Raw genomic sequence first — 26,169 nt, forward strand, 5'->3', positions numbered from 1 at the left:
TTAAAAATATTTGTTAGTACATTGTATTTTTTTTTTTTTAAAGCGATTAGTTCGCTAAAACTAACTCAAGCCCTGTTCGGAAAAATAATGCAAATGACAATTCACATGTACATATACATATCTAACATGATATATATAACATGATATATTTGTATATTTTGTATTATAAACATGTTGACACTCTTGTGTGAAAAGTCCTTAGGAAATATTTCTTTCTATATAAGGTAAGAATTGATAATGTACAGATCGTCTCTCTTTAATTCCTGACTTCGTTCTGTCTCTTATTGTATGTTTTGTACTTCCGTCGTTGGCAGCACAGGATATATTGTTTAAAACATGCACTTATTTCCTTGCACTTTTTGTGTAAATACGATATATTAATTTATGTGTATGTAATTATTAATCTCTAATATTTATATTAATTTATGTATATATATAATTAATAATCTCTAATAATTACGTCTTTTAGTTTACCATAAACGATCTTAAATTTTCCGATGAAACTTATCGAATATGGAGAAAATATGTGAATATGCGATCTTTATTTCTCTCGCACAGTAACACCCGTTATTACGATAGCAATTTGACGGAAAATGATTGCGCCGAAAATCGCGTTGTCTGCAGGCACTCATTAGTTTACCGCTTTGCCGATCAGCGGAAAACGTGCGATTCGTTCGAATGCGAAATTGTCCTTCGCGCTTTCGAATACGAATTGTTCGACTCGGTTGACAGAATGCACGCGATGCGTCACATCGACGTTTGCGAATTAATTCGTTTTCGTCGATGATGCGCGCAGCATATGCGTCACTTCGTCAATTTGCAGGCTTCTTCATGGTTATTGGATCAGTCGAAACGCCATGAAGCCTACGATCGGCGATATGATATATATTCCTTTGAAAATCGGTGAAATCGATTTTATTATGCACATTGAAAGGTCGGACGAAAAAGATTGGATCGTGAAATTAAGAAGTTATTGCTTCTTTCCGGCACATATACGCTTATAATAATGCATCCTTCAGGTTTTTTAATAAAAATATTAGTTAGGAAGCGGAAATTGCGATAAATAAAAAAGAGAATAAACATATCTTTTGAGATTACTTTTCATTTTTATTTGAATGTAAGAATATGTACTATAAAAAACTGTTTTCTTTTGGGTATAAATAAGCTTTCAATGATATACTTGCAATTAGAAACTCTATATTGTTACTAATTAGAAACTCTATATTGAAAGTACATATTGCAGGAAAATAAATAATTACAATGAGTAGTTCTGAAACATCTTCTCTCATCTATGTCGATAACTATATCATAAATCAATCGATTAAAAAGTGAAATGATTTGTTTAAAAAAATTTTAAAAATGGTATTTCTACTAAAAAGCTTCATTTCCACACCCATTCACACACACATACGTAGATCGATAGATCGCGAGAGTAGATGAAAGTTTAGGAAGAGCTCGTAGGAAGCATTAGCATAGGTATGCCTAGCGTGCAACAATGTAGTGTGTGCTTGTGGTTGTGGATTTCAGCAGGCGTACAGTCAGTACATCCCGGCTACAAGAGCCCAAGTGTCCGAGGCCCAGGTTGGGCAGACGGGGGTCGCCATGGACGGCACTTACCTCGTCGAGGCCTCGTTCTGAAAAAAAAACCCTTCGCGCACTGTAAACCGACATTCTAAAACCGAAATCAAATCGGATTTTCCGACCAAGCAAAAAAAAAAAAAAAAAAAAAAAAAAAAAAAAAAAAAAAAAAAAAAAAAAAAAAAAAAAAAAAAAAAAAAAAAAAAAAAACCGAAAAAATAATAAAAAAAAAAAAAAAAAAAAAAAAAAAAAAAAAAAAAAAAAAAAAAAAATGTATATATATCATATATATTATAGAGCCAAAATATAATATATGTCTATCCGATCCTCGCGTCGATAAACGTAGGCAGTCTAAGAAAATCACCAAAAAAGCACAAACAACACAAGTAAAGTCACACACAGTCGCGCAAAATCTACAAAGTCAATCAATCAAATTCTTCTATTTCATCATTTCCGTGCCATCTTCTACCCCCAACGATGTCAACAACGACCACAACGATGATCACAATGACGCCGCTGCTTGGATCCATCGACGACGATTGGCGCCGCTTCATCATTCTTTCCTCTTTATCATCGCCCTTGGCATACTTGGTGGACGAAACCGCCATCGATGACGACGACGACAATGTGGACGAAAACATCGACAAACACGAGAAAACAAATCATACAAATTTATGGCGACGATAATAATAATGTGATCGACGTTATTGCCTTCATCGAACGATCGATCGAAAATTACATAGAGTCTATCCTATCAATTAACTACGAACGAGAGCAAGGACAGAGTGGTGATCATATATGGCGACCGTATACAGGTGCGAAAAAAGGTAAAGAAATAATGTTACTGCAAACAATTGTGGAAACGATAATAATAATAATTTTTAATGATCATGATAATAATAATGATGATGATGATACTAATGATAAGAGAAGAATGTGATGGGATATGACATAAATGTGATAGATTTATGTGTGATATATCAATTATTCGAAAAGCGCTTCTGCGTTTTCTGCCATGATATGAAGGACACTACATCAGGATCTCCCCAGCAGTCCCTATCCCTCCCGGTGCTCGATAATGTCTTTAAGAACGATTTCTGGATTGGCTTCTTCGATGTCCGCTTTCGAAAAAAAGAAAATCTTCTCTTTTTATTACGCTTGTTTAGGGATTCTTGCATCTTTCGAAGACTCGTCGCTGAGGGGCTATGCATTTAATACTTATACTATTTAATGTGCAATTTGCTTCTTGTGATTATGAATGTATGATTGCTATGCTTTTAGGGGGATGGTGTTGAATGCTTTTAGAGATATTTAATATATTCGTACGATTTTAAGGACGATTAATGGTTCTCTGCGCTGGCTGAGCTTTGTTTCGAATGTTTTATTGCATACCTTTGAGCGAAATTCTGTGATTTGCGCAGTTTATAGATATAAATACATGTATAAATATAAGATATAAATATAAATATTCTAAATGTAAATCTAATCAGTTTTATTCGCACATTTTTTATCATTTTTGAATACATGTATTTAATTCTATACGTGTATCTAAATTCATCATCATGTTACATTGAAATATAATTTTATCTAAATGTATGTAATTATATGTAATAAATTTTACTTAAATGTAAAACATAATTGCGCAACTCGCAAAAATCTCATATATTAATGCGAATTAATTCGTTTTCGTCGATGATGCGCGCAGCATATGCGTCACTTCGTCAATTTGCAGGCTTCTTCATGGTTATTGGATCAGTCGAAACGCCATGAAGCCTACGATCGGCGATATGATATATATTCCTTTGAAAATCGGTGAAATCGATTTTATTATGCAAATTGAAAGGTCGGACGAAAAAGATTGGATCGTGAAATTAAGAAGTTATTGCTTCTTTCCGGCACATATACGCTTATAATAATGCATCCTTCAGGTTTTTTAATAAAAATATTAGTTAGGAAGCGGAAATTGCGATAAATAAAAAAGAGAATAAACATATCTTTTGAGATTACTTTTCATTTTTATTTGAATGTAAGAATATGTACTATAAAAAACTGTTTTCTTTTGGGTATAAATAAGCTTTCAATGATATACTTGCAATTAGAAACTCTATATTGTTACTAATTAGAAACTCTATATTGAAAGTACATATTGCAGGAAAATAAATAATTACAATGAGTAGTTCTGAAACATCTTCTCTCATCTATGTCGATAACTATATCATAAATCAATCGATTAAAAAGTGAAATGATTTGTTTAAAAAAATTTTAAAAATGGTATTTCTACTAAAAAGCTTCATTTCCACACCCATTCACACACACATACGTAGATCGATAGATCGCGAGAGTAGATGAAAGTTTAGGAAGAGCTCGTAGGAAGCATTAGCATAGGTATGCCTAGCGTGCAACAATGTAGTGTGTGCTTGTGGTTGTGGATTTCAGCAGGCGTACAGTCAGTACATCCCGGCTACAAGAGCCCAAGTGTCCGAGGCCCAGGTTGGGCAGACGGGGGTCGCCATGGACGGCACTTACCTCGTCGAGGCCTCGTTCTGAAAAAAAAACCCCTTCGCGCACTGTAAACCGACATTCTAAAACCGAAATTGAATCGGATTTTCCGACCAAGCACAAAAAAAAAAATAAAAAAAAAAAGAAAAAAGAATGAAAAATAACAATGATAAACGAAAAAATATCGACACCGTGTCGCATTGTGACTTGAGAGCAATTAAAAGTAAAAGTCGAGAAATACGTTAGAAGATGTGTCGGCGAAATAAAAATATAAATAAGTATCTAGAAATTCAGATCACATACATTGCGGATCCATAGCAGAGCTGAGACATGTTTGTTCGTCGACGTAAAGCGGATGTAACCTAGAATAACCAAAATGAAGGTAAAAGATATAATGTATATAAACGCACGTGTTTAAGAGAACGAAAGAGAAAACGGGAGAAAGCGACGGATATATGCGAGTAATCGGACGAGTAATTGAATGAGAGAGAGAGAGAGAGAAAGTATTTAAGAGTAAAGAGATATATATATATATATATATGTATATATATCATATATATTATAGAGCCAAAATATAATATATGTCTATCCGATCCTCGCGTCGATAAACGTAGGCAGTCTAAGAAAATCACCAAAAAAGCACAAACAACACAAGTAAAGTCACACACAGTCGCGCAAAATCTACAAAGTCAATCAATCAAATTCTTCTATTTCATCATTTCCGTGCCATCTTCTACCCCCAACGATGTCAACAACGACCACAACGATGATCACAATGACGCCGCTGCTTGGATCCATCGACGACGATTGGCGCCGCTTCATCATTCTTTCCTCTTTATCATCGCCCTTGGCATACTTGGTGGACGAAACCGCCATCGATGACGACGACGACAATGTGGACGAAAACATCGACAAACACGAGAAAACAAATCATACAAATTTATGGCGACGATAATAATAATGTGATCGACGTTATTGCCTTCATCGAACGATCGATCGAAAATTACATAGAGTCTATCCTATCAATTAACTACGAACGAGAGCAAGGACAGAGTGGTGATCATATATGGCGACCGTATACAGGTGCGAAAAAAGGTAAAGAAATAATGTTACTGCAAACAATTGTGGAAACGATAATAATAATAATTTTTAATGATCATGATAATAATAATGATGATGATGATACTAATGATAAGAGAAGAATGTGATGGGATATGACATAAATGTGATAGATTTATGTGTGATATATCAATTATTCGAAAAGCGCTTCTGCGTTTTCTGCCATGATATGAAGGACACTACATCAGGATCTCCCCAGCAGTCCCTATCCCTCCCGGTGCTCGATAATGTCTTTAAGAACGATTTCTGGATTGGCTTCTTCGATGTCCGCTTTCGAAAAAAAGAAAATCTTCTCTTTTTATTACGCTTGTTTAGGGATTCTTGCATCTTTCGAAGACTCGTCGCTGAGGGGCTATGCATTTAATACTTATACTATTTAATGTGCAATTTGCTTCTTGTGATTATGAATGTATGATTGCTATGCTTTTAGGGGGATGGTGTTGAATGCTTTTAGAGATATTTAATATATTCGTACGATTTTAAGGACGATTAATGGTTCTCTGCGCTGGCTGAGCTTTGTTTCGAATGTTTTATTGCATACCTTTGAGCGAAATTCTGTGATTTGCGCAGTTTATAGATATAAATACATGTATAAATATAAGATATAAATATAAATATTCTAAATGTAAATCTAATCAGTTTTATTCGCACATTTTTTATCATTTTTGAATACATGTATTTAATTCTATACGTGTATCTAAATTCATCATCATGTTACATTGAAATATAATTTTATCTAAATGTATGTAATTATATGTAATAAATTTTACTTAAATGTAAAACATAATTGCGCAACTCGCAAAAATCTCATATATTAAATTAGCATTTAAAAATATTTTCTATTTTATTTCGATTTATAAAGGATTTATGAACGCACTTAATAACATAACTATAATATGATACAGGTAAAATAATTATTAATATTCCACAATGAAATTTCTTGGTTGGTCCTCAAAACGATCGCTGTTTAATTAATTTTTGCATGATTGATGATGATTGATATGCTGCAAAATATGTAGCGATAATTCCTTTTCTCTGTCTATCTTTCATTAAATCTTTATTACGCTCACAAAGTTATATCGATCTTTGCGAAATGGGGTTTATTTATGAAATTTATTGTGAGAAAAAAGCTTAGGAAAAAATTATATATTTTATTCTCACCATATATTATATACTATGGATAAAAAATCTATAATATAGCTTAATAAATTTGTGCTATGTGACATCCGCCGATATTTAGGTATCGACATATTTCACTTAACAGATTTATTATCGCAACTCGAGATTTTTACTTTGCACCCGTGTGTGAATATATTGCATTATAATTAAGTTAAACAAGCAAAATATTGGAGAGTTATCGTATTGTTAGTTTCCATTGGTATGGATATTTCTACCAGAAATATTCACCGCGCGTGTACAATTTAGGGCATTTTATTATCCTTATGAAGTTTATTAAGTCAGTAATTTGATTGTGGTGAATATAAAAATTGACGACGAATATCAATATTATAATGCGCCAGCTTAGCGTTTCTTTTTTATACAATAGTATAGAGCCACTCATATCTCTGTAATCCTTGCGGTTTCGTTGTATCTTGTAACTTGCAACAATCTCGATGCTCTTTCTTTCTTTTTTAATCTTTACACAGAACAAGCTGGATTTATTTGAACGAGAAGAGTTACGAAGAAAAAATCTTCTTACTCTTTTTATATATATGATTTATATATTTGGATTGAATTTTTTTTGTCATCATTCTTTTTGAAAAAATTTTAAACTTATCGTGAGCGATGTAAAAATTGTGAAATATTCTTTAGAACTGTTTTTTAAAGAACTTTTTATATAAAGTTCAGTATTTTGGAGATGTAATGTTTTTTTATAAGCATATAATATGTTTACAATATTCTTTATAATTAGAATAATTTTAATCATTTTGTGGTTTGGAAATAGAAAGACAAACATCTTATATAAATTGTATAATTGTCAAAACATTTTAATGACATTTTTTGTGATCGAATCAAATTTGAAATTAATTTTACTCAACTAAGACTTTTTACTAAAATTTTAATAAAATAAAAAATATGATTTTCTCATATATATATATATATTCATTTTTAAAAAATAGATGGTAAAAATCATATTTGATATCTTTATGAAAGAGAAATTAACTTTAAATTAAATAAAATGTATTTTTATTTTTAAATTATAGAAAATCTGATACCGTTTATTTATATGACTTTATTTATACTACTTATTCACTTTCAAATTATGAAATAATATCGGTTCTAGTTCAAATATCGATATTTTACCAGATACATAAATAAATTTGAATATCGCTGACTGTGTTTTCGTTTTCTCATGAGCTTCTCGTATTTTTTTAACTAAATAAAAACACAAGAGGCTGGTTTAGGGGAATAGAAACTAAAAGGGACGTAAACGAAAGCAAAAGCCGTGGAATAGATGATTTGTTTCTCTCGCTCTGTTTCTTTTTTCCGTAGCTGCGCGATTTTCTTTCGAGGCGATCTTTAAAGGTGTCATTGATTGGAATACAAGAGTTTCGTGCCTCTTTCGAGATTTTACGGTCTAAAAAATTACCTTTGCAGTCGAATGCTCGCTTTTTTCTCTTTTATGTTTCTGCGATACACTTCACACGTGTACCACGAAAATATTTTTTTAAACGTTCCGCAAACGGGTGATAGAGGACGACTCGTTGCAGTATTTGCATTCACGGCAAGCCTATCCGCGTGTTGTATCTCTTTTGTCTCGAGTTTTTTATTTTGTCGATAAATTTATTCTGCAAGTACATATCCAACATGACGAATTTTTTGCTTCAAATTTTTTATAAAGTTATATTATTGTGTGTACACAACATATAGATACATAAAATAAAAACTGGTTCTAGAGTACCTTCATACATAATTAATTAAAAATTATTGGAAAGCGAGAGGAACACAGTAACTTTATATGTTTATTTTTCGCAACAATTTAAATTTAAAAATATACTCGTTTTAATTTCTGTACACGCGCGTGATTTTACAATTCTACTCATAAAAAATCCATAACATTAAAATGCATCTCGAATGTCATATAACAAACAAAACTATAGTTAAACAAGCGAGTTGGTCGTGTTTGTACTACACACAACAGAATTTAATTTGAAATAATCAGAGGTTAAATGACTATCTCAACACTGCGCATTTGCTGTTCGGATTGCAGAAAACACGTGTTTGTATAAATATATTTTGTAAAACTCGCAAACAGTTGTTGAAGCATTTGCAATTTTAATCGAAGTACTGTCGCTATCTTGTAATTCTTTCGCTTCACTATGAAATAAACAAAATAAATTTACTTTATTTATTTTTCGTAAAATAAATTTTGCAAGTAAGCATGATAAATTTTAAATGAAAAGAGGAAGGTCTTTTTATATATTACATTTTTTTATTTTTGATATTATCCATTATTTACAATATATTTTTGTATATTGTACATGTATTTTATATTTATTATAATTTTCATATTTTTTTAAATCTTTTTTTTTTAGTAATTGAATTATTCAGATTATTATTTGAATTAGTGTGTTTATATTTTATCTGCTATAACCAAATAAGTAAAGAGATAAATATAAACTAGATCATATAACTGTAGAGTTGAAATAATATCTTGTTAAAATAATACTAAAACGTAGCACAAAAGAAACGAAAATTAAACAAACTAAACTAATTTATTTGTAGTAGACATTGTTTCATGGGAAATATAATTAGATGTTATATTACGAAAATGACTATATCAAAGAACAAATGCAGCGTATTTATTTCGGTGGGATTTACTATTGCTCGCTCGCAGCTGCGGTGCGTTAAGCAAATCCTTGCGTATAAATGTCTACTAAATTTTGCATAAACCCGCCGGCACGTCAATACATCGAATAAATTTAATCGTAAAACTGTCTTTACAGTCGTCGTTCAAATCGAGTGCGTTTAAAGGAGTGATGTAAAGTTTGGGTTAAATTGTCAATGTTTACTTTATATATTAACTTGATTATATTATCAATTCGTCTTTTATAATTTCCCTTTTGATAAAATAAAGCTGTTAAATTTTCAAAACTTAGCTATATCAATTTAAACTTAAATTATTTTTATTTTATAATTTTGCTAAAGAAATATTCTTAATACAAAATTAAATATAAAATTAAATAACGTGAATGAGAAATAATTTTGTTATTATTACTGCATTTAGATGATCGATATGTTATTATTTGTATTGTATAAAGCAGAGAACTTTAATGTTGATCTATATCTATGATTTAATGCTTTTTTATAAATTTTTTAATATATGATCTTTTATCGATGCGTTATCTTCTGCAAAATTTTATTAACACAGAGTTTGCTTTTGCGTTGGCTTCATAAAGAGCATTAACGCAATTATTAAGCGCGATACATTTAACGATAACACAAGCATTGCATTTGGTATGATTGTATTACGTTCATCGATCATGCTTTCTGCATTTGCATTTACATATCATAAATTTGCTTTCGACGGATTATATTATGTATCGGTATTATATGCAGATTATATGTTTATATCGCGATCGATAAATTACGTTGTACAGGGTATTTGTATTGTTAGATCATGTATAAATCATATTTTGTATCTATGTTTTACATATTAAGATGTCTGTATGCGCCTATATAAAATTGTCAAAAGTTATCTCAAAAATTCAGTTTTGACTATAATGTTGCTACTATTCTTGTTTCTCTTTCTTCTGATTTTATTTCATATACAGCTAAGTTACATATTAAAGAATGCACAATTATATAATAAATGAGCATCGAAATGCAAGTCTCACCATTCTGCGTGTTTCTATCTTTCGGGACTTAACATTTGCGCGTGAAATCCAAGAAGTGTGCACGGTTTAATAATTTTTAATATCTATATAGTGGATCTTTTTTCCATGCATATAAACTGTTTATGTATTTTATCGTGGTCTTATGTAGAAATAATTTTGGTTGGCATTCTACATCGTTCTTGAAGACTTATAAAGGCACTATGTGCAAACTGTTCAGCGTTTTGCTGCATTAATAAATTCGTCGGATATTATTAGAAGAATATGCCTTGAATATTTGCGGACGTTTACGTGCCACGAGAGAAATGAGAGATGCAAATAGCTTCACCGTAAATCTCATTTTTATTTAAATTTCAATAATTTCGTTTTCTTTTTAAACAAAAATAACGATTTATTTCGTGTTTAATTGGACATGTTGGTTTTATATGAGAATTTATTACGAGATTTTGTTATTATGCAATTGTAAAAACCAAACAGATGATGTAAGGAGAATAACACAATTGTTATTAATTTTTTCTTTCAGGATAATAAGCATAGGGTTAAATCAAATTAATTAATTTATACCATTATATCAAATAATTAATAAATTATATAATATATAAGCTATGCTCAAAATTAATTAATCTTGATAAAACTAGCCATTAAATAATGAAGTCAATTACAATGAGATATTAAATTATAATCTTTTACATTTTTATATGTTATACTTACATACACATCATACATGAATCTCTAAGCGGAGGAGTGGAAATCCATAAGACTAAATTTTATATATATTAAATTATTATACATTAAATATATATATATATATTTAATGAGAAAGAGAGAGAGAGAGAGAGATAATATTTCATATATATAACGTATAAAATTTTATAAATCTTTCTGCTAAACAAGAGTTAGGCTTTTGATTTTTTTAAAAGGAAGGAAGAAATCATATCATATAGTTCCGATGGTTTACGAGTACTAACAATTACTACCTGCTAATTCTTTTGCCTATTTTTCTACAAAAAATGCATCATTTTTCTTGCTACTCTAGACTCGAACGCGTGTCTGGCCTCTATATTTGAACACATTACTCTACTCTACAAGCATCCATTTGATACATGCGCGAGATCTGGCGACATGTTACGATTTAGTGCACTTACGCGTGCGTGCATGCTAGGCGCAACTGCACTGCGACGCGGCGGAGTCTCGTGATGGTGGAATTATCAGGGCTTGCCGAGTAGAGCAGAAATTATTGGGTCAGACGCTTTTCACGATTCCATGACGGATTAAGGGTCGCACGTGTGGCGATATGTCGCGTAGGTCGACTTGCGCGTCTTAAATTTGTTGAGAATTTACTGCATTGCGGTTTGTGCGAGTGCACTCATCAGGGCAGACAAGAATTTTTTAGCAGACCTTTTAGCAGAGCGTATTCAGTGAGTATTTTTTGAATTATATTGTATATTGAAATTCTGCAATAAAATTATTACTTTAATATTATACTTACAATATTTTGAATATATTAATAATGTCGCGATTTTTATTATATAAAAAATTATTCTAAAAGTTAATATAGAGATAAATATATTATTATATTAAAAGAAATATAATATAACATGTCAAGATGCGCGTTTAATGCATTAAATTATTTTTGTTACTCTTCAGAATTCTTTTCTTAAATTAAAAATAATGATATTACGGTATTATATAGGCGGTATTATATAGTCAATTTGCTTTTACATGTGTTTCGTAACATGTGTTTTGAAGAATAATAATCAACGGTAACAGATATCCAGAAATTTGCATATTGCAATGATATTTCAATATTCATAAGGATATAAAAATATCTATTGCATATATATTGCACAAATCTTGAGATGCCACGCGCGTGCAGGATATTCTTAAATATTTTTAGCTTGCGATTCTAAGAAAGTATGTATGAAATTGGCATAAAGCTGAGAATAAGATATGACGTATGACATATATATATATATCCAATGTTTTAATTTTCTATTTGAATTCCATCTTAGGAGGCACGATGTAATATAAAAATAATGTAATATATAGATTATGTTAAAATTATAAAATTAAATATAGAGTTTCACAGTATTAATTGATGTGCATATATGTATGTTATAGCTTAATTCTTGATGGGTGTATATTAATTTACATATTATACATATTATACTTGTTTTGTCATAACTTAAAATATAAAACAGAAAAAAAGATATTAATTTTTTAATATGCGAGAGTTAATTAATAAAATTGCTTTTGTTTGTTAAAACAAAATGTGATTACATTAGAAATCAAAAATAAAAATATAACAATAAAAACAAGATGAAAATTGTGCAAATTAGAAACTTACATATTGCTTCCTCATCATTTTATTTCACTCACAAAACTTAAATTCCTTTAAGCGATTTTTTCAATTTTGGCTGCCTCATAGAGGAAGATATCTCAAAATTTGCAAAAGTTAAAGCGTGTACAAATATTTCTCAAACAATTCAAAATTTTATAAAAAATGAATCCTTTCACCGATCCTCTCCAAATTCAATACCAAACTTTAATGATACTCTATTCATTTTATGGATAGAGTATCATTAAAGGATGGTTGATATTGAATTTGATGAGAATTGGTAAGGGTTCATACGTATACATACATACATATATACATACATACATACATACATACATACATACATACATAAAAAATATGATTTTTCGACGTTTTAGAACAAAGACGTTCTAAACACATTGGCATAGAAAATTGGAAAAAAATTTTGTCACGAAAACAAAGCTTCCTCTATGAGAAAGCAAAAGAACAAAAAATAATTTTTTTACTTTTTTTAAATTCTTGTATGTTTCAGCTTTTATTAAATTTCCAAAGAGAAATTTACTTTCTTGTTTTTCAAAACAAGCAATTTTGCGAGAATCTTTGAAATTTTTAAATGTTTCATTACATGCATATATACATACATACATACATACATATATACAGATATTTTTAAAAAATATGATTTTTCGACGTTTTAGAACAAAGACGTTCTAAACACATTGGCATAGAAAATTGGAAAAAAATTTTGTCACGAAAACAAAGCTTCCTCTATGAGAAAGCAAAAGAACAAAAAATAATTTTTTTACTTTTTTTAAATTCTTGTATGTTTCAGCTTTTATTAAATTTCCAAAGAGAAATTTACTTTCTTGTTTTTCAAAACAAGCAATTTTGCGAGAATCTTTGAAATTTTTAAATGTTTCATGATTTTTTAAGTGTGTTCTAAAGTTACGTATAGATATATCTAAAATTTCTATAAAAATTTTAATTAAACATCTACATAAATTTTCCGCAAATTTCATTTGATAGATAAAATAAGACAAGAATGAATCGTGCGGTAATTGACTACGTTCTATTTTATCTTCCTCCAATCGATCGTTATCTTGGCACATTCACGCTACTAATTGCAAAATCGATTTACGATTACCACTACACTGCGCAATTACTAATAGTATAATTAAACTCGGATAAGACAGATCTGGGCTGTTATTAATCACGAAAGACGTATCGTAGAAAGTTACATTGGTTAAGTGCAATACAATAGCCGTGCGATTATTGCAATAAAGTTTGGTAATAAACGTTTGAAAGGATCATGCTGCCAGGATAAATTGTAAACTCAACTTAGGAAAATGTAAAGTATGACGATTGCTTGTTGTGACTGTTACGCTGCGATATCACGACTATTTAATTTACAATTTGCGCTTGTAAGACTTATAACGCACTTCGCATGCGGCTGTCATAAGGATCTCTCGCGATCCTTTTATCCTGCAGGCCGATATCCTGCAGAGAATTTTTATTTCTAAAAAGATATTACAGTTTTCTTTGACTATTATTGTATACAATAAGAGATTACAATTATATTCCGTTTTATATTAGTATAATTCTAATATAATTACAATCTTTAAAGAAAAACAAAATGCGAGCATGGTAATTTATAATCACATTTAAAAGTTACGATTATATTTTAAGCAGAAATTTATTGCATGTTCTATTTTTTTTAAAACCTGTATACATTTTTATACATTGCACGTCTTTTTTAAGTATCACTTTACGTTTAAATTTCAACAAAAAACAGGATTTTTAAGCATATTAATCTGCGAAACGAGTTTGGTAATATTTTATTCTTAACTCTTTATAATTTAACGTGATTTAATTATGACTTTATTAAAATATGTATACACAAGATATACATATCCTTATATTGCTTTTTATAAATCATCTCTCAATACAGCGTTGCTGTATATATTATATATATATAATTATATCTTTATCTTTATAATTAAGATTTTTGTTTAGAAGAAGAGACATATGTATATTGGCCATTATAATTAATCTATAAATTAAATCTACGTTATTTTCGCGAGCAGAAGAATAATTATATAGTTCATAGTGGCTTAAACTGCGGGTTTAAGTTAATTTGAACAATACATGTGCATATATCAAGTAAGCAAATCGAACATACATGCTGTATTACCACGCAAAGTGTCTTGATTCGGCCCTGTGTGCGTCGTTTGCTTCCTTTTACCTTCGTGTTTTACATGTAATGGAATGTTTGACTTGTTCTTGTTATTGTTGTTGTAATTGTTGTTGTTATCTTTCTTATTGTGTAATGTGTCGTTATTTGTTTCGTATCTTGATTTCCTCTCGATTGCTCCTGCTCGTTATATCTCTTTCTCATTCGTCGCATGTTTCTCTTAATGCACGCGTAATTCTTTCTTCGTCTCATTTCCTACATTCTCATTTCTCGATCTCTCTTCGTTTTTCTGTCTTTTTGGGACGGAAGACATCCAAAACTTTTCCCGAGCCTCTCGTCCTCGGGAGATTTATATACATCCTGCGAGCTCGAGGATCGTTCAAAGTCGATCATCCGTAGATCCGTAGATCACCAAAGACTCTTGACTCTCAAAATCGGAATGTAATTTCACACGATTGACATCTCAGCTCAATTACAGCATCAAGGAGCATTTCTTTCCCGAGGAGGACGAGGAGCAAAGAGAAAAAGAGAGAAAGAAAGAGAGAGAGAGAGGAAGAAAGAGAAAGGGGTAGACATAATGTACGTACTTGCTTAGTCTGGATCTAGAGATTAGAAGCTAGAGAACGATTGAGAGCTAGAATAAAAGTAGCGAAAATGCAAGTGTAAGCGAGAAAGTGTGAGAGAAAATAAGTGAGAAAGTGAGAAAGAGAGATAGAAAAATAGAGAGAAAGAGAGAGAGAGAGAGAGAGAGAGAGAGAGAGAGAGAGAGAGAGAGAGAGAGAGAGAGAGAAAGGGAGCGCGAAATGGCAATAAAGAATAGCAATGAGAGGAAGAGCGACAGAAGGAGAAAATTCAAACATGTTCGAAATGCCACTTGTTCCAGGACCTAAAGAAGCGCGATTCGCACATCTGCGACATGCAGGTCCTACAGCCACTTCCGGCCCCCACCAACACCGCCAACACCGCGCCCGTCATGACTACTTCCGGTGGGCAACCACCGCTCCCGGTATCGGAGACCGTTTGAATCGCGACGATCACGAGAACCGATCACGATCGTCTGTGTGTGATAATGCGTTAATCATGCATTATCACACCACCATTCACCTATAAACTCACCGCCGTCCTCCTCCACACCTGTGCTTGCTGAACCCGATGAACGAACCACGGTCGACTACGGTCGAAGCAACGGTGAGCCATCAATCACGATCTTTAAAGGGCGCAGCGCGAACCACCGGAAGTAGTCGTGGATCTTGTTAACCCGTGCTGCGCATTTTTGTTTCGCATGTTTCGGAAGTTCTGTAAGTGATATCGCGATCGTCTGTTTATTCAAAATTTGCATTTATTCTAATTTTTATGTAAAATTTATTTAAAAAATAATTTGATAAATTTAATTCGAACTTTAATTAAAAGCTTTGATTTAAATAATTAAATACTAATAATTAAATTTCTGTATATTTTTCTATTTGAAATATATATACATAAATATATATGACAAAGTCTTTAAAGTTAAACATTTATAATTAAATTAAAAGTTTTAAGTTTTAATTATTTAGTAAAAAAACTATTATTTTGAAAAGATTTATTTTATAAATAACTTTTAAGAAAGGGAGAAAGAGAGAGAGAGGGATTATGCCGCTTTTTGTTGCTACTGTAAATATATGGAGCTTCAGATAGGATCGATTTGTGTTGAATATACTCTCGAGCTATGATGCTCACTAGCACAACCACGATAAATTACGTGCATCGTGATTGCAAGTATATCGTTGAATTCACGCGCCATTAGTTCTGCTTACAAAATCTACTCGCATTTACTTCCGGCGATTCGCACTACTACCCTTGAATATATATGAATCAATTTCTATAGCTTGAGAAACTTGAGGTATGATGATTGAAATTTAAATAAAGTCACTCCAGTTTTATAGTCAGAATCGGAGTTGATTTATTCATTTAAAAAATGACGGCATTAGTTTTTTACGATAGACGGATAGTTTCCTAATATTTTTTAATCATTCTTCTTTATACAACTTTGACGTATATATAACAACTTTAATATATAGTCAATAATTTTGAAGTACTTTAAATTTGTTAATAAATATTAAAACATTTTCTGTAATTTATAGTAACGATGCGCGTACAAAATTTGTGTGTTTCTCATAAAGAGTTTCTTATTTTTAACCTTTGCCGCATTCAGGAAAAAGCAACCTCTCCTTTTTTTTCTATTACGAGGAGATCATGCCGAAAAGTAAACCAATCGAATCGTTCGAAAGCGGATTGACGATCGGGACTAGTCAAGAGGAAAGGTGATTTATGATCGGTCGGCGAGTATAAGACAATTTTCCGAGATTACTTTCACTTCGTTTGCCGCCTTGAAATACGGTGCAAAGCCGAGGACAGGCCATTCGCGGTTCGAGATTCGAGGTCGCCGGATGAACCCTGAGTGCAGGCAATTTTTTCGGATTTACGTCGGCTTTTCACGACGCGGCCTAGTTTCGTCGTAGATGCTCGCTGAATCGAGCTACGACAAAGCAATCTCCTCCGGTGAATCGTGGACAAATTTCTAGTGACATGCATCCTACAAGTGAATTGGATAATTGAAAAAGTCTACGTGTCTTGAATTTGGTGAAGTGGCTAAATTTATACGTAAATCTCTTGCATTCTTCTCACGTAGATGCATTGTTTTAAAAAGCAATTACATATAAATATCTTTTTTTGTCTACAATATTTTTTCTTCTTGATGGCATATTTTTTCTTTTATTTATTCGATGGAATCTTTTTCCTTTGCGTAAATTGTTGTGCGTTATTATAATTACAAGTAGTAATTAATTAAGATAACTATCTCTTACACAATTTCAATCATCATACAATCGCTATGTATCTTTTGCGAAGCGAATGTTTTGCTTCAATTTCAGGCTTGACAATTACTGCCTAATCAATATGCAGTGACATATATATTTTCATTCATATATTTTGTAGGCTTTATATAAATTCAACTTTTTTACAATCAACGTAGGCTTTTTAAAATATCTAGGCTTTTAAAACTGGCTTATAAAAAACCAGTTTTTCGACGCTTTATAAAAAGCTAAGTCTTTTTGTAAAAAGCCTGCAATATATATATATACACACACACACACATACAAATATTTAATATTAATTCGAACTCGTACAATTATGTGGCTATGAACTTCTCGCGCCTTTTAATTCCAGTAATAAAAATAAATTGTTCGCATCGATGCCACGCGAGGTGAAGATCATCATCAGGTTCAACAGCATTCTATTCGCGATTGATTCGCTCCTCAGAGGATGTGGCGATCGTTCGTTACTCGACGGGATTCATGGAGGATCTACAAGGAAGATCCAGATTATCGTGGATGTTCTTTCGCGATCTATTCCGCCGCGGATTGATTGTTATCGAAGCATGAGGATCGACGCGCGGTTTATCCTCTGTGATAATAATCCTATCAGGATTTGCGTCGTCTCGCAGATTTTCGTTTAACAGAAAAAACATCTCATGTTAACATGTCCTCGTTGCAGTCGCATATCGGATGGATTTCTGTATGGAGAAGAGAACGTCGAGTCTTTCCTACGGAAAGTCGTGCCGATTTACCGTTTAATTTACGCCAGCAGCGAGAGACGGGTTCGCGAAATGGGTAACCAGGTGTGGCTGAGCGATTGCAATTAGGGTCGCGAATTATACGGGATTTGTTCGTGTGGGGTCGTGTTCTCGAAAATTTTGCACTACTATTTCGTGTCAGACCGTTCTATAAATAATGTTCTTTCTTAATTAAGATTCTTGAAGGGAAAGAAAAGGCGCATACCGTTAATTGTAATTATTTAAATAATCAAGGATTTATTAATTAGTCAAGATTAGAAGTTTATTTGCACATTAGTGACGATGTTACTTCACGATTTTTAATGATTATTATAACAGTTATGAATACATATTAATAATCGGTGCTAAGCTGAAGCTCATACTTATTGTTAGTTCTATATGCAGTTGTTTGATTCTTTTATTGTCTTTGTATTAAAGAATTTGTATTATATGATGTTTTTTTGCATAATTACAATTCAGACAAATACATTTCAGATCAGGCATCCATTTAGCGATCAAGAGAAGAAAAATATGTATTTAGGCGTTTATTTCATGGTTTTATATTCCGAAATTATTTCCAGAAAATAAAACATTTTATCTTAATTGGTTACAGTATATAATATTACAGTCGAGAGAATTCTTAGAGAATAAAACTCTCTCACACACAAGTACCAATCTCTAGCACTATATATGAATTCAATGAGTTCTAATATGTATTGTATGAATTACATGCAGGGCATACAATTATGAAACTGTATACGTATATCATATAAATACTAATCGTTGAAGTTAATCAAACAAATTTAATAATTTGTATTATGTTATTTTAAACATTTTGATAATCTCGAATATACGTATATGATTAAAATATTATTTGAATATTATATTATAATTAAATGTTTATTGCACACATTACGCATCTATATTTCGCTATTTATTATTTTTGAACATCATTTTTATTAATATTAATATATTTCTGTAAATACATATACATTCTTATATAAAATTTCATTGTTTATTACACAATTTTTTAGAAAAAAATTATTATTGTTTAATGATTTAACGGAAGAGTTTTTAATAGTATAGTGTTATTTATTTCACACACATATTATGATAAAAATTATGATAATAAAAACCAAAGAGATCAGTACGAAATCAGGAGACAGAGAGACAGAACATATCAAAAATTCAAAAATGAAAGGCGCGGAGACATTAATTAATATAAAGTTATCGAAACCAAATGTAATTTATTATGATTGCTGCTTTTAATTATGGAAGAGAAGTTACGAAGAATTTCATTATTTCGACAAATAAAATTACTTTGATTTATTTATTTTTTTCATTACGTATTCGAGGTCAAATTATGTAATTTAAACAAACAATTATTTTGCAACAGAGAAAGAGAAAAAGAAAGAGATCAATATATAATATATATATATAAAACAACTGATACGCTTTCTTAAATAAATAAATTGCAGAAATTGTTGTCACGTTGTTATTTTTTTCTAGTGAGATTTGTATACTTTTTTCGTCTTTTTCATATATATTTTGTTTTGTCTTTTATATATTTAAAAAATATTTAAGAATGAATGAAATATGTGTCTGTATGTGTGTGTGTGTGTGTGTGTGTGTGTGTGTGTGTGTGTGTGTGTGTGTGACATAAATATTGCTTTATTGTGTATCTCTTGCAACAATATTTTTTCTTAAATATGTTTATGTTTTTTATATAGATTAACACGAAGTGAACATTATTGGCAAGACGGTTTGACGCGATATAGTCGAGATGTGGTTAACGAGTCGATGTAAAAATGGTAGGGACCTACGTACCTTTATATTCTAACTTAAGATGATGCCCTCGTTCTTTCAAAGCTTCGTGGCCGACTTTAGTCGATCGCGAGACTCTTAAGCAGTAATTAATTAAAACGAGATACCTCGTTCGATCATTTATTACGACGTTATCATAGCGTTGCTCGGCTGTAGCGATCGATCGTCCGCTTTCTTTTGCTATTCATGAAACAAACTTGCTCTGAGCGCTATTTTATGGAAAATAAAAAGTATCTTTTATTTATTTTATTCTGTTTCTTTGAGAGAAAGAGAAAGAGAGAGAAAGAGAGAGAGAGAGAGAGAGAGAGAGAGAGAGAGAGAGAGAGAGAGAGAGAGAGAGAGAGAGAGAGAGAGAGAGAGAGAGAGAGAGAGAGAGAGAGAGAGAGAGAGAGAGAGAGAGAGAGAGAGAGAGAGAGAGAGAGAGAGAGAGAGAGAGAGAGAGAGAGAGAGAGAGAGAGAGAGAGAGAGAGAGAGAGAGAGAGAGAGAGAGAGAGAGAGAGAGAGAGAGAGAGAGAGAGAGAGAGAGAGAGAGAGAGAGAGAGAGAGAGAGAGAGAGAGAGAGAGAGAGAGAGAGAGAGAGAGAGAGAGAGAGAGAGAGAGAGAGAGAGAGAGAGAGAGAGAGAGAGAGAGAGAGAGAGAGAGAGAGAGAGAGAGAGAGAGAGAGAGAGAGAGAGAGAGAGAGAGAGAGAGAGAGAGAGAGAGAGAGAGAGAGAGAGAGAGAGAGAGAGAGAGAGAGAGAGAGAGAGAGTAATATTTTAAATATAATTCCGATTGGTCTCACGATGTATATATATTGTGTATATATATATATATACAATATTAAAATTGCTTTAAGCGGATGAAATTTTTACAGTTCTCCGTTTAATATATTGATTTATCTTTGTGAATTAAATTATTTATTTTACGACTATTTTATGGCCAATTCAATAAAATTTTTAAGGCATTATAGCAAAGCATTATAACGCGTTGTAATATTTATGGTATTACAAGCAATATTATCGACTATCGGAATAAATGCATTATATGAGGTTATTAAAAAACATCATATCAAGTAAACTTCACAAAAAGAAAATAAGAGTTATATGAAGTTACATGATTCTATAGCACCGCGGACGATTGACTGATGCAACCAGATATGCCGAAAAAAAATGAAGAGAAGGAAAATAAAGACATTGTGTTTGAACAACAGAAATTGTTTAACAATAATGTAATGTGATGTAAATATTTGCGGAGTCTAGAAAGGAGAGAGGAGAGAAGAATGCACAGCCTGTCTGTAATAAATCTTTGTAATTAATGATGTGATTCGCCCTTTTAAACAGAAGATTAACGGAAAGAATATATATAAATATGTATAGAAAAAAGATTATATTATATAACGTAAATATGAAGGAAGAAATAAACATATGAGTCTATGATATACACGAACACACACGATACACGTACGTGAAGAGTGCACTCACTCATTGCGATAACACACTCACATCTACTTGCAGCACCCTTGCATCGCGCAATAAAATAAATTCTAAATTGTTCCGTACTAGAAAGTGTGCCTGAGTGTGTGAGAAACCAAACAAGTGTTTAAAAAAAATGTATGTATATTGCATAGAGGGCAATGAATCCACAGCAAAAACGGAACTTGAGAAATTACCACCGCTACAGCCTTGGCTTAACTGTGAACGACCTATTCGATCTACTCGTCCTTTGCCAGTACAACAGGATAGCAGCTCGGATGAAGATATGGATGTGGATAAAAATCAACAAGAAGACGATGGATGGACAGTAGTTACAAATAGGCGAAGCAGATAACTCCCAACTCTGTATAAAAGATATCTTTATTCAGCGCTTTTCTTCTTCATATGTATGTATGTATGTGTATATATATATATATATATATATATGCATACACACACAAAAATGAGATTAATAAATGAAGAAATTAATAAATACATAATGCAACCGGTCTCTCGTTGTTCAAGGAGTACCGGTTATATTTGAGATAGTGTCGAAAAAAGGCAGCAGTTTAATTAAGGAACGGCAAAAGCGCGAGTCAAATGGAAAAAAGATATCGCAAAAATCGTCACATGAAATTTTTTTTCAAGATTAGCTGTTAATAATTCACTTCATTCGTCATGGACGATCGCGCACGTGCGCGTTTTCGCCTGCATTTTCATCAATAATTAATTTATTCGCGGGACATACATCGTGTACTTTTCCTGCGTGTGTGCCAAACTTATGAACAAGTTACTTCTGAGCTTTGAAATGTGCTGAACAACCGTCCTTTAATATCACACATACATTTACATATTTCTCAATTTTTAAATAAATTTATAATGATATAATGTTCAATTGTATTATCATATTATCTGCATGATGTTTGCTTAATGAAAATTGGATATAAAAATTCAAGCATTATGTTAATAAAATTTATTATGTTAACGTAATTTCTTCATTGATGTTATATGTTTATTGTAATTTAGATTAATCTTTCACAGGCATTTTATTTTTGGAGATTATTTTCGATGCTGTTATATGTGTATATATTGTAATTTTAATCTATTAAGCGATCTATTTGATGCACCTGGGATGAATTTTCTCATAAATCGATGTCAGGAGAGAATATTGAATTACTTTAATTAATTTAATTAACACGTAACATAGTTTATATATGACATCAGAGAGATCGACGACGCGGCGCGTCGCGATGCAGTTGATCGTCCTGTGAGCTAGCCTGTAATCAATAAATAATTCGTAAGTAATTTAAGCGTGCAATTAAGAATAAAAAGATTGAATAGAGACTTTCGTTGATGTTGTGACTCGTAGCGCGTGTGCGTGCTTGTTCGTGTGTGTATGTGTGTGTGCGCGCGTGTGTAAAACTAACGCGCCAAGATAAAATTTCGCGAATTTCAGGAATTTCGCGAAAGTATTTGCAATTACATGTCGCCTTCTCTTTTAATGTAAGAATTAAAATTTTGATCTAAATAGGATGCTATTACATTGTTCTTTGTTGTTTCATCTTATTTCTTGGAGGAAGTACGTTTTGACATATCTGTAATAAATTTCTGAAGAAAAACTTAGTTTGTTTTTGGTTCTTATATAGATGTTTATACTTTCGTATTCTTATACACGTAGACATTTGTGCCATCAAACTAATAATTAGCTTCAATTTTGTAATATTTATCTTTAAAAAAAAAATACAAAACAAAGACAATTTTACTTCAATTTAAAATTAAATAATATATTCTACAAATTCGCGATACATTATTTTATTGGCGCATAACGAGAAGAAAAAATGAAAAGAATTGTGTGAATAAACAGCGAGTAGTATGACTACAATAACGCTACTGTAAATGGCAACAGCAAGTCTAAAAGGAGCAGGAACAACAAAAGCAACAATACTGAAGCAGACCGAAGATAAAAATGAGTCTTTCACAACTTACTACCGTACTGCCAATATTTTCCGAAGCAACGTAATAATTTTAATAAGGATATTAGGATGAAGAGTATAAGAAAAATGCGCACTCGTCAGAAGTTTTTCCTTTCGTTTCTTTTCGCCGCTCCAAGCCTTTGTGAATTTATTTGGAGGGAGGAAATATCTAGACAAGTTTTGATCTATGTATCGTTGAAGATATAAAATGTCGGAGGATCGAAAGATATAACGAATGCACGTCGCTCAGTGGGAAGTTTTTGAAACGATAAATATGCATATTTTGATATTAAAAATATGCCGGAGCTGCATTTGCGATCTTAATTAAAAAAGAAGACGTGAAAACTATTCTAAAAAATTCTAAAAAAAAAAATTTTATGTATAGTTGTAATATATTTCTTAAATATTTGTCATCTACTTTCCATGAAATGCTACTGCGTTTCTAAAGAAAAAAGGAAAAAGAGAAAGTGTAATGAGAAGTTAAAACATCTTTTAATTAAAAGTTTGTAATCTTAAACTATTTCAATTTTTTTTTTTAATATCTTGCACTTAAAGATTTAGATTTCAATGTTACATGTATGATATACATATAAAACGATTAGATTTTTGTCTTAGAGACGGATGAATCTATATAGAGTTTGTGAAACATACATTTTACATCTTCATTAAAATTCTATTTAAATTGCCGACTTGCTGCTGAGCAACACGAATTCGTAATGATTAAAATTATATCTTTCTTGCACGATCAGTACTACAATAATCAATTTGTCATTAGTATATTCTATCTATAGCATGTTTCACGAAATCGATGATATAATTAATCTCTTGACGTTAAAAACTTTTCCGGGGGACAGCAAAAATCAAATCATTTTCGCTTAATAATGGAGATAAACTAGTGCGCAAAAAAACTCTTGTGCGATCATGACAAACAGATAAGAATTATATATTATAAATGTCTCATGGCAATAATTTCGTATAGTATCGTTAAATAAAAAAGAAATTATGCAGGGAAATTATCATATATGTCGCGGATATATCTGGGATAATTGCGATATAATTACTGATCGTGCGAGACATACTTACGCAAAATTTCCACGTTATTTTTTAATTCTGTGGAGAACTCGCGAGATTCGGGGCATTTAAAAAGCGACAGAGAGCAACAAAGCGGCGAAGATCACTTTATTCTAGGCGTTGATTCTTTACCGTACAAGTGCACGATTATTTCTCCTTTTTTTTTCTTGAGCAGGACACCGTCCACGATCTCGTCGAGTCTCGACAGATGCCGATAATTGCGTTGACGCTCGGCGCATGACAAATTACTATATCAATTAAGCAATCAAGTTCCCAAAATTGTTCGATCAATCGGAGAATTCCTCGAAAAATCCATATATTCACAGATTTGCTACATAATACAATATTAAGCTGAATAGGATTTTTATACAATATGTTATTATATTGAATAAGATATACTGAAGGGGATTGTATCAATCGAGATGTTTTCAAATCGAATATCAAGATATTTTACATGATATTTTAACATAATTTTCATTATTATAAATGATTTGCTATGTTATTTAATATATTGCAAATACTATTATTATACAATTTTTCTATTAGTTTTAATAATCCTTCTGTATTGTTTATAAATAGATACAATTGGACATATTTTGAGACTTGATTGCTTGTTTGAAAAGCCAAGTAAATGAAATTGTTAGAAATATTTTTAAATGTTTTTACATAGCGTTGATATTTTAGACAAATTACGATTTAATTTAATTTAATTTAGTTTTCTTTAACATGTTATTCTTCTATATTATATAATTATTAATTTAATAATTGAATTTTCGCAAATTTATATGATATAATTATTTTGTTTAGTTGGCTTTTCAATTATTAGCTTACATATTCTGTGCACGTTACAAGAAGTGAATGCTGACGTACATACACACGTCTTTTTACGTAAATATAACACTCACTCGTATGTGCGGTACAACAGAGCTTGCATCGCATATTTCTCAGGTCAGACTAATTAAATCAGGAGATTACGACTCGTTCAGACGCGACACGACCGGCGCTGAAATAAATGCGCGCACTGCTTTTTTATTAAGGATGCCTCATTAAACCTAGAAATTATTTTAACGTCAGTTTTTTGATCAATACAGAGTTATAATTTAAAATATCTTTTTTTAAAATTTGAATACAATTTTATCGTTCTTTCTCTTTCTTTCTTTCTTGACAGAGAAATTAAATTAAAAATTTAATTGCCGCATGATATTAGACATGTGAAGCAATTCTAGTGAATGAGATTTCAATAAATATATGAAAAATCTATTTTTAATTTATTAAAGAGTTATTAAAAATATTTTCTAATGATAAAGTAAGAGACATCCTGTATATTTTCTTGATCCGTTTCAGAAGTGTCGATGGCCGCGGAGTCCACCGGCGTGTTCATAAGATTTATGAAATCTTTGCGCGTGAATCATAGATCCATGAAAAAGATTATTCTCATTTACTTGTTTAATACAATTACTTGAAATAATGTCTAATTAAACGACTAAATTATTACAATAATTAGTATTAATGTACAAAATGATACGCTGTTGTAATAATGGGAAAGCTAGCTTCCCACGGTCTACAAAGAGTTGATGAAGTGGTTAATTGCATCGGGCTGTACGTAGTATAATTTTAGAATAATTAAAGAAACTGTGTTTAGCGAAATTTAACAAAAAATCTTAATGTAAAAAAATTAATTAATATAAGATATCTCATTTTTTTCCTATAATTTCACTATTT

The 26,169-nt window shown here is 31.4% G+C and overlaps 1 protein-coding gene across 7 annotated transcripts in view; it reads left to right on the forward strand.

Annotated features, from left to right (window-relative positions):
- Positions 1-20,277, forward strand: part of LOC115244723 (potassium voltage-gated channel protein Shal) — a 107,926-nt gene extending 87,649 nt beyond the window's left edge. For 2 of the 7 annotated variants that reach the window (XM_029822637.1, XM_029822639.1), the window contains 2 exons: positions 15,423-15,727; positions 17,744-18,999. In XM_029822637.1, coding sequence (XP_029678497.1) covers positions 15,423-15,563 — 141 coding nt within the window. In that variant the 3' untranslated portion in view covers positions 15,564-15,727; positions 17,744-18,999. Of the gene's footprint in view, positions 1-1,527; positions 1,650-3,261; positions 5,173-15,422; positions 15,728-17,743; positions 19,000-19,858 lie in introns of those variants that run through there. The other 5 variants (XM_029822638.1, XR_003885418.1, XM_029822642.1 and 2 more) reach the window with 5 other exon arrangements.
- Positions 20,278-26,169: the final 5,892 nt, after the last annotated feature.

The sequence above is a fragment of the Formica exsecta genome, unplaced genomic scaffold (genome assembly GCF_003651465.1).
Source record: "Formica exsecta isolate Colony F162 unplaced genomic scaffold, ASM365146v1 scaffold83, whole genome shotgun sequence".
NCBI classification, from domain to species: Eukaryota; Metazoa; Arthropoda; class Insecta; order Hymenoptera; family Formicidae; genus Formica; species Formica exsecta.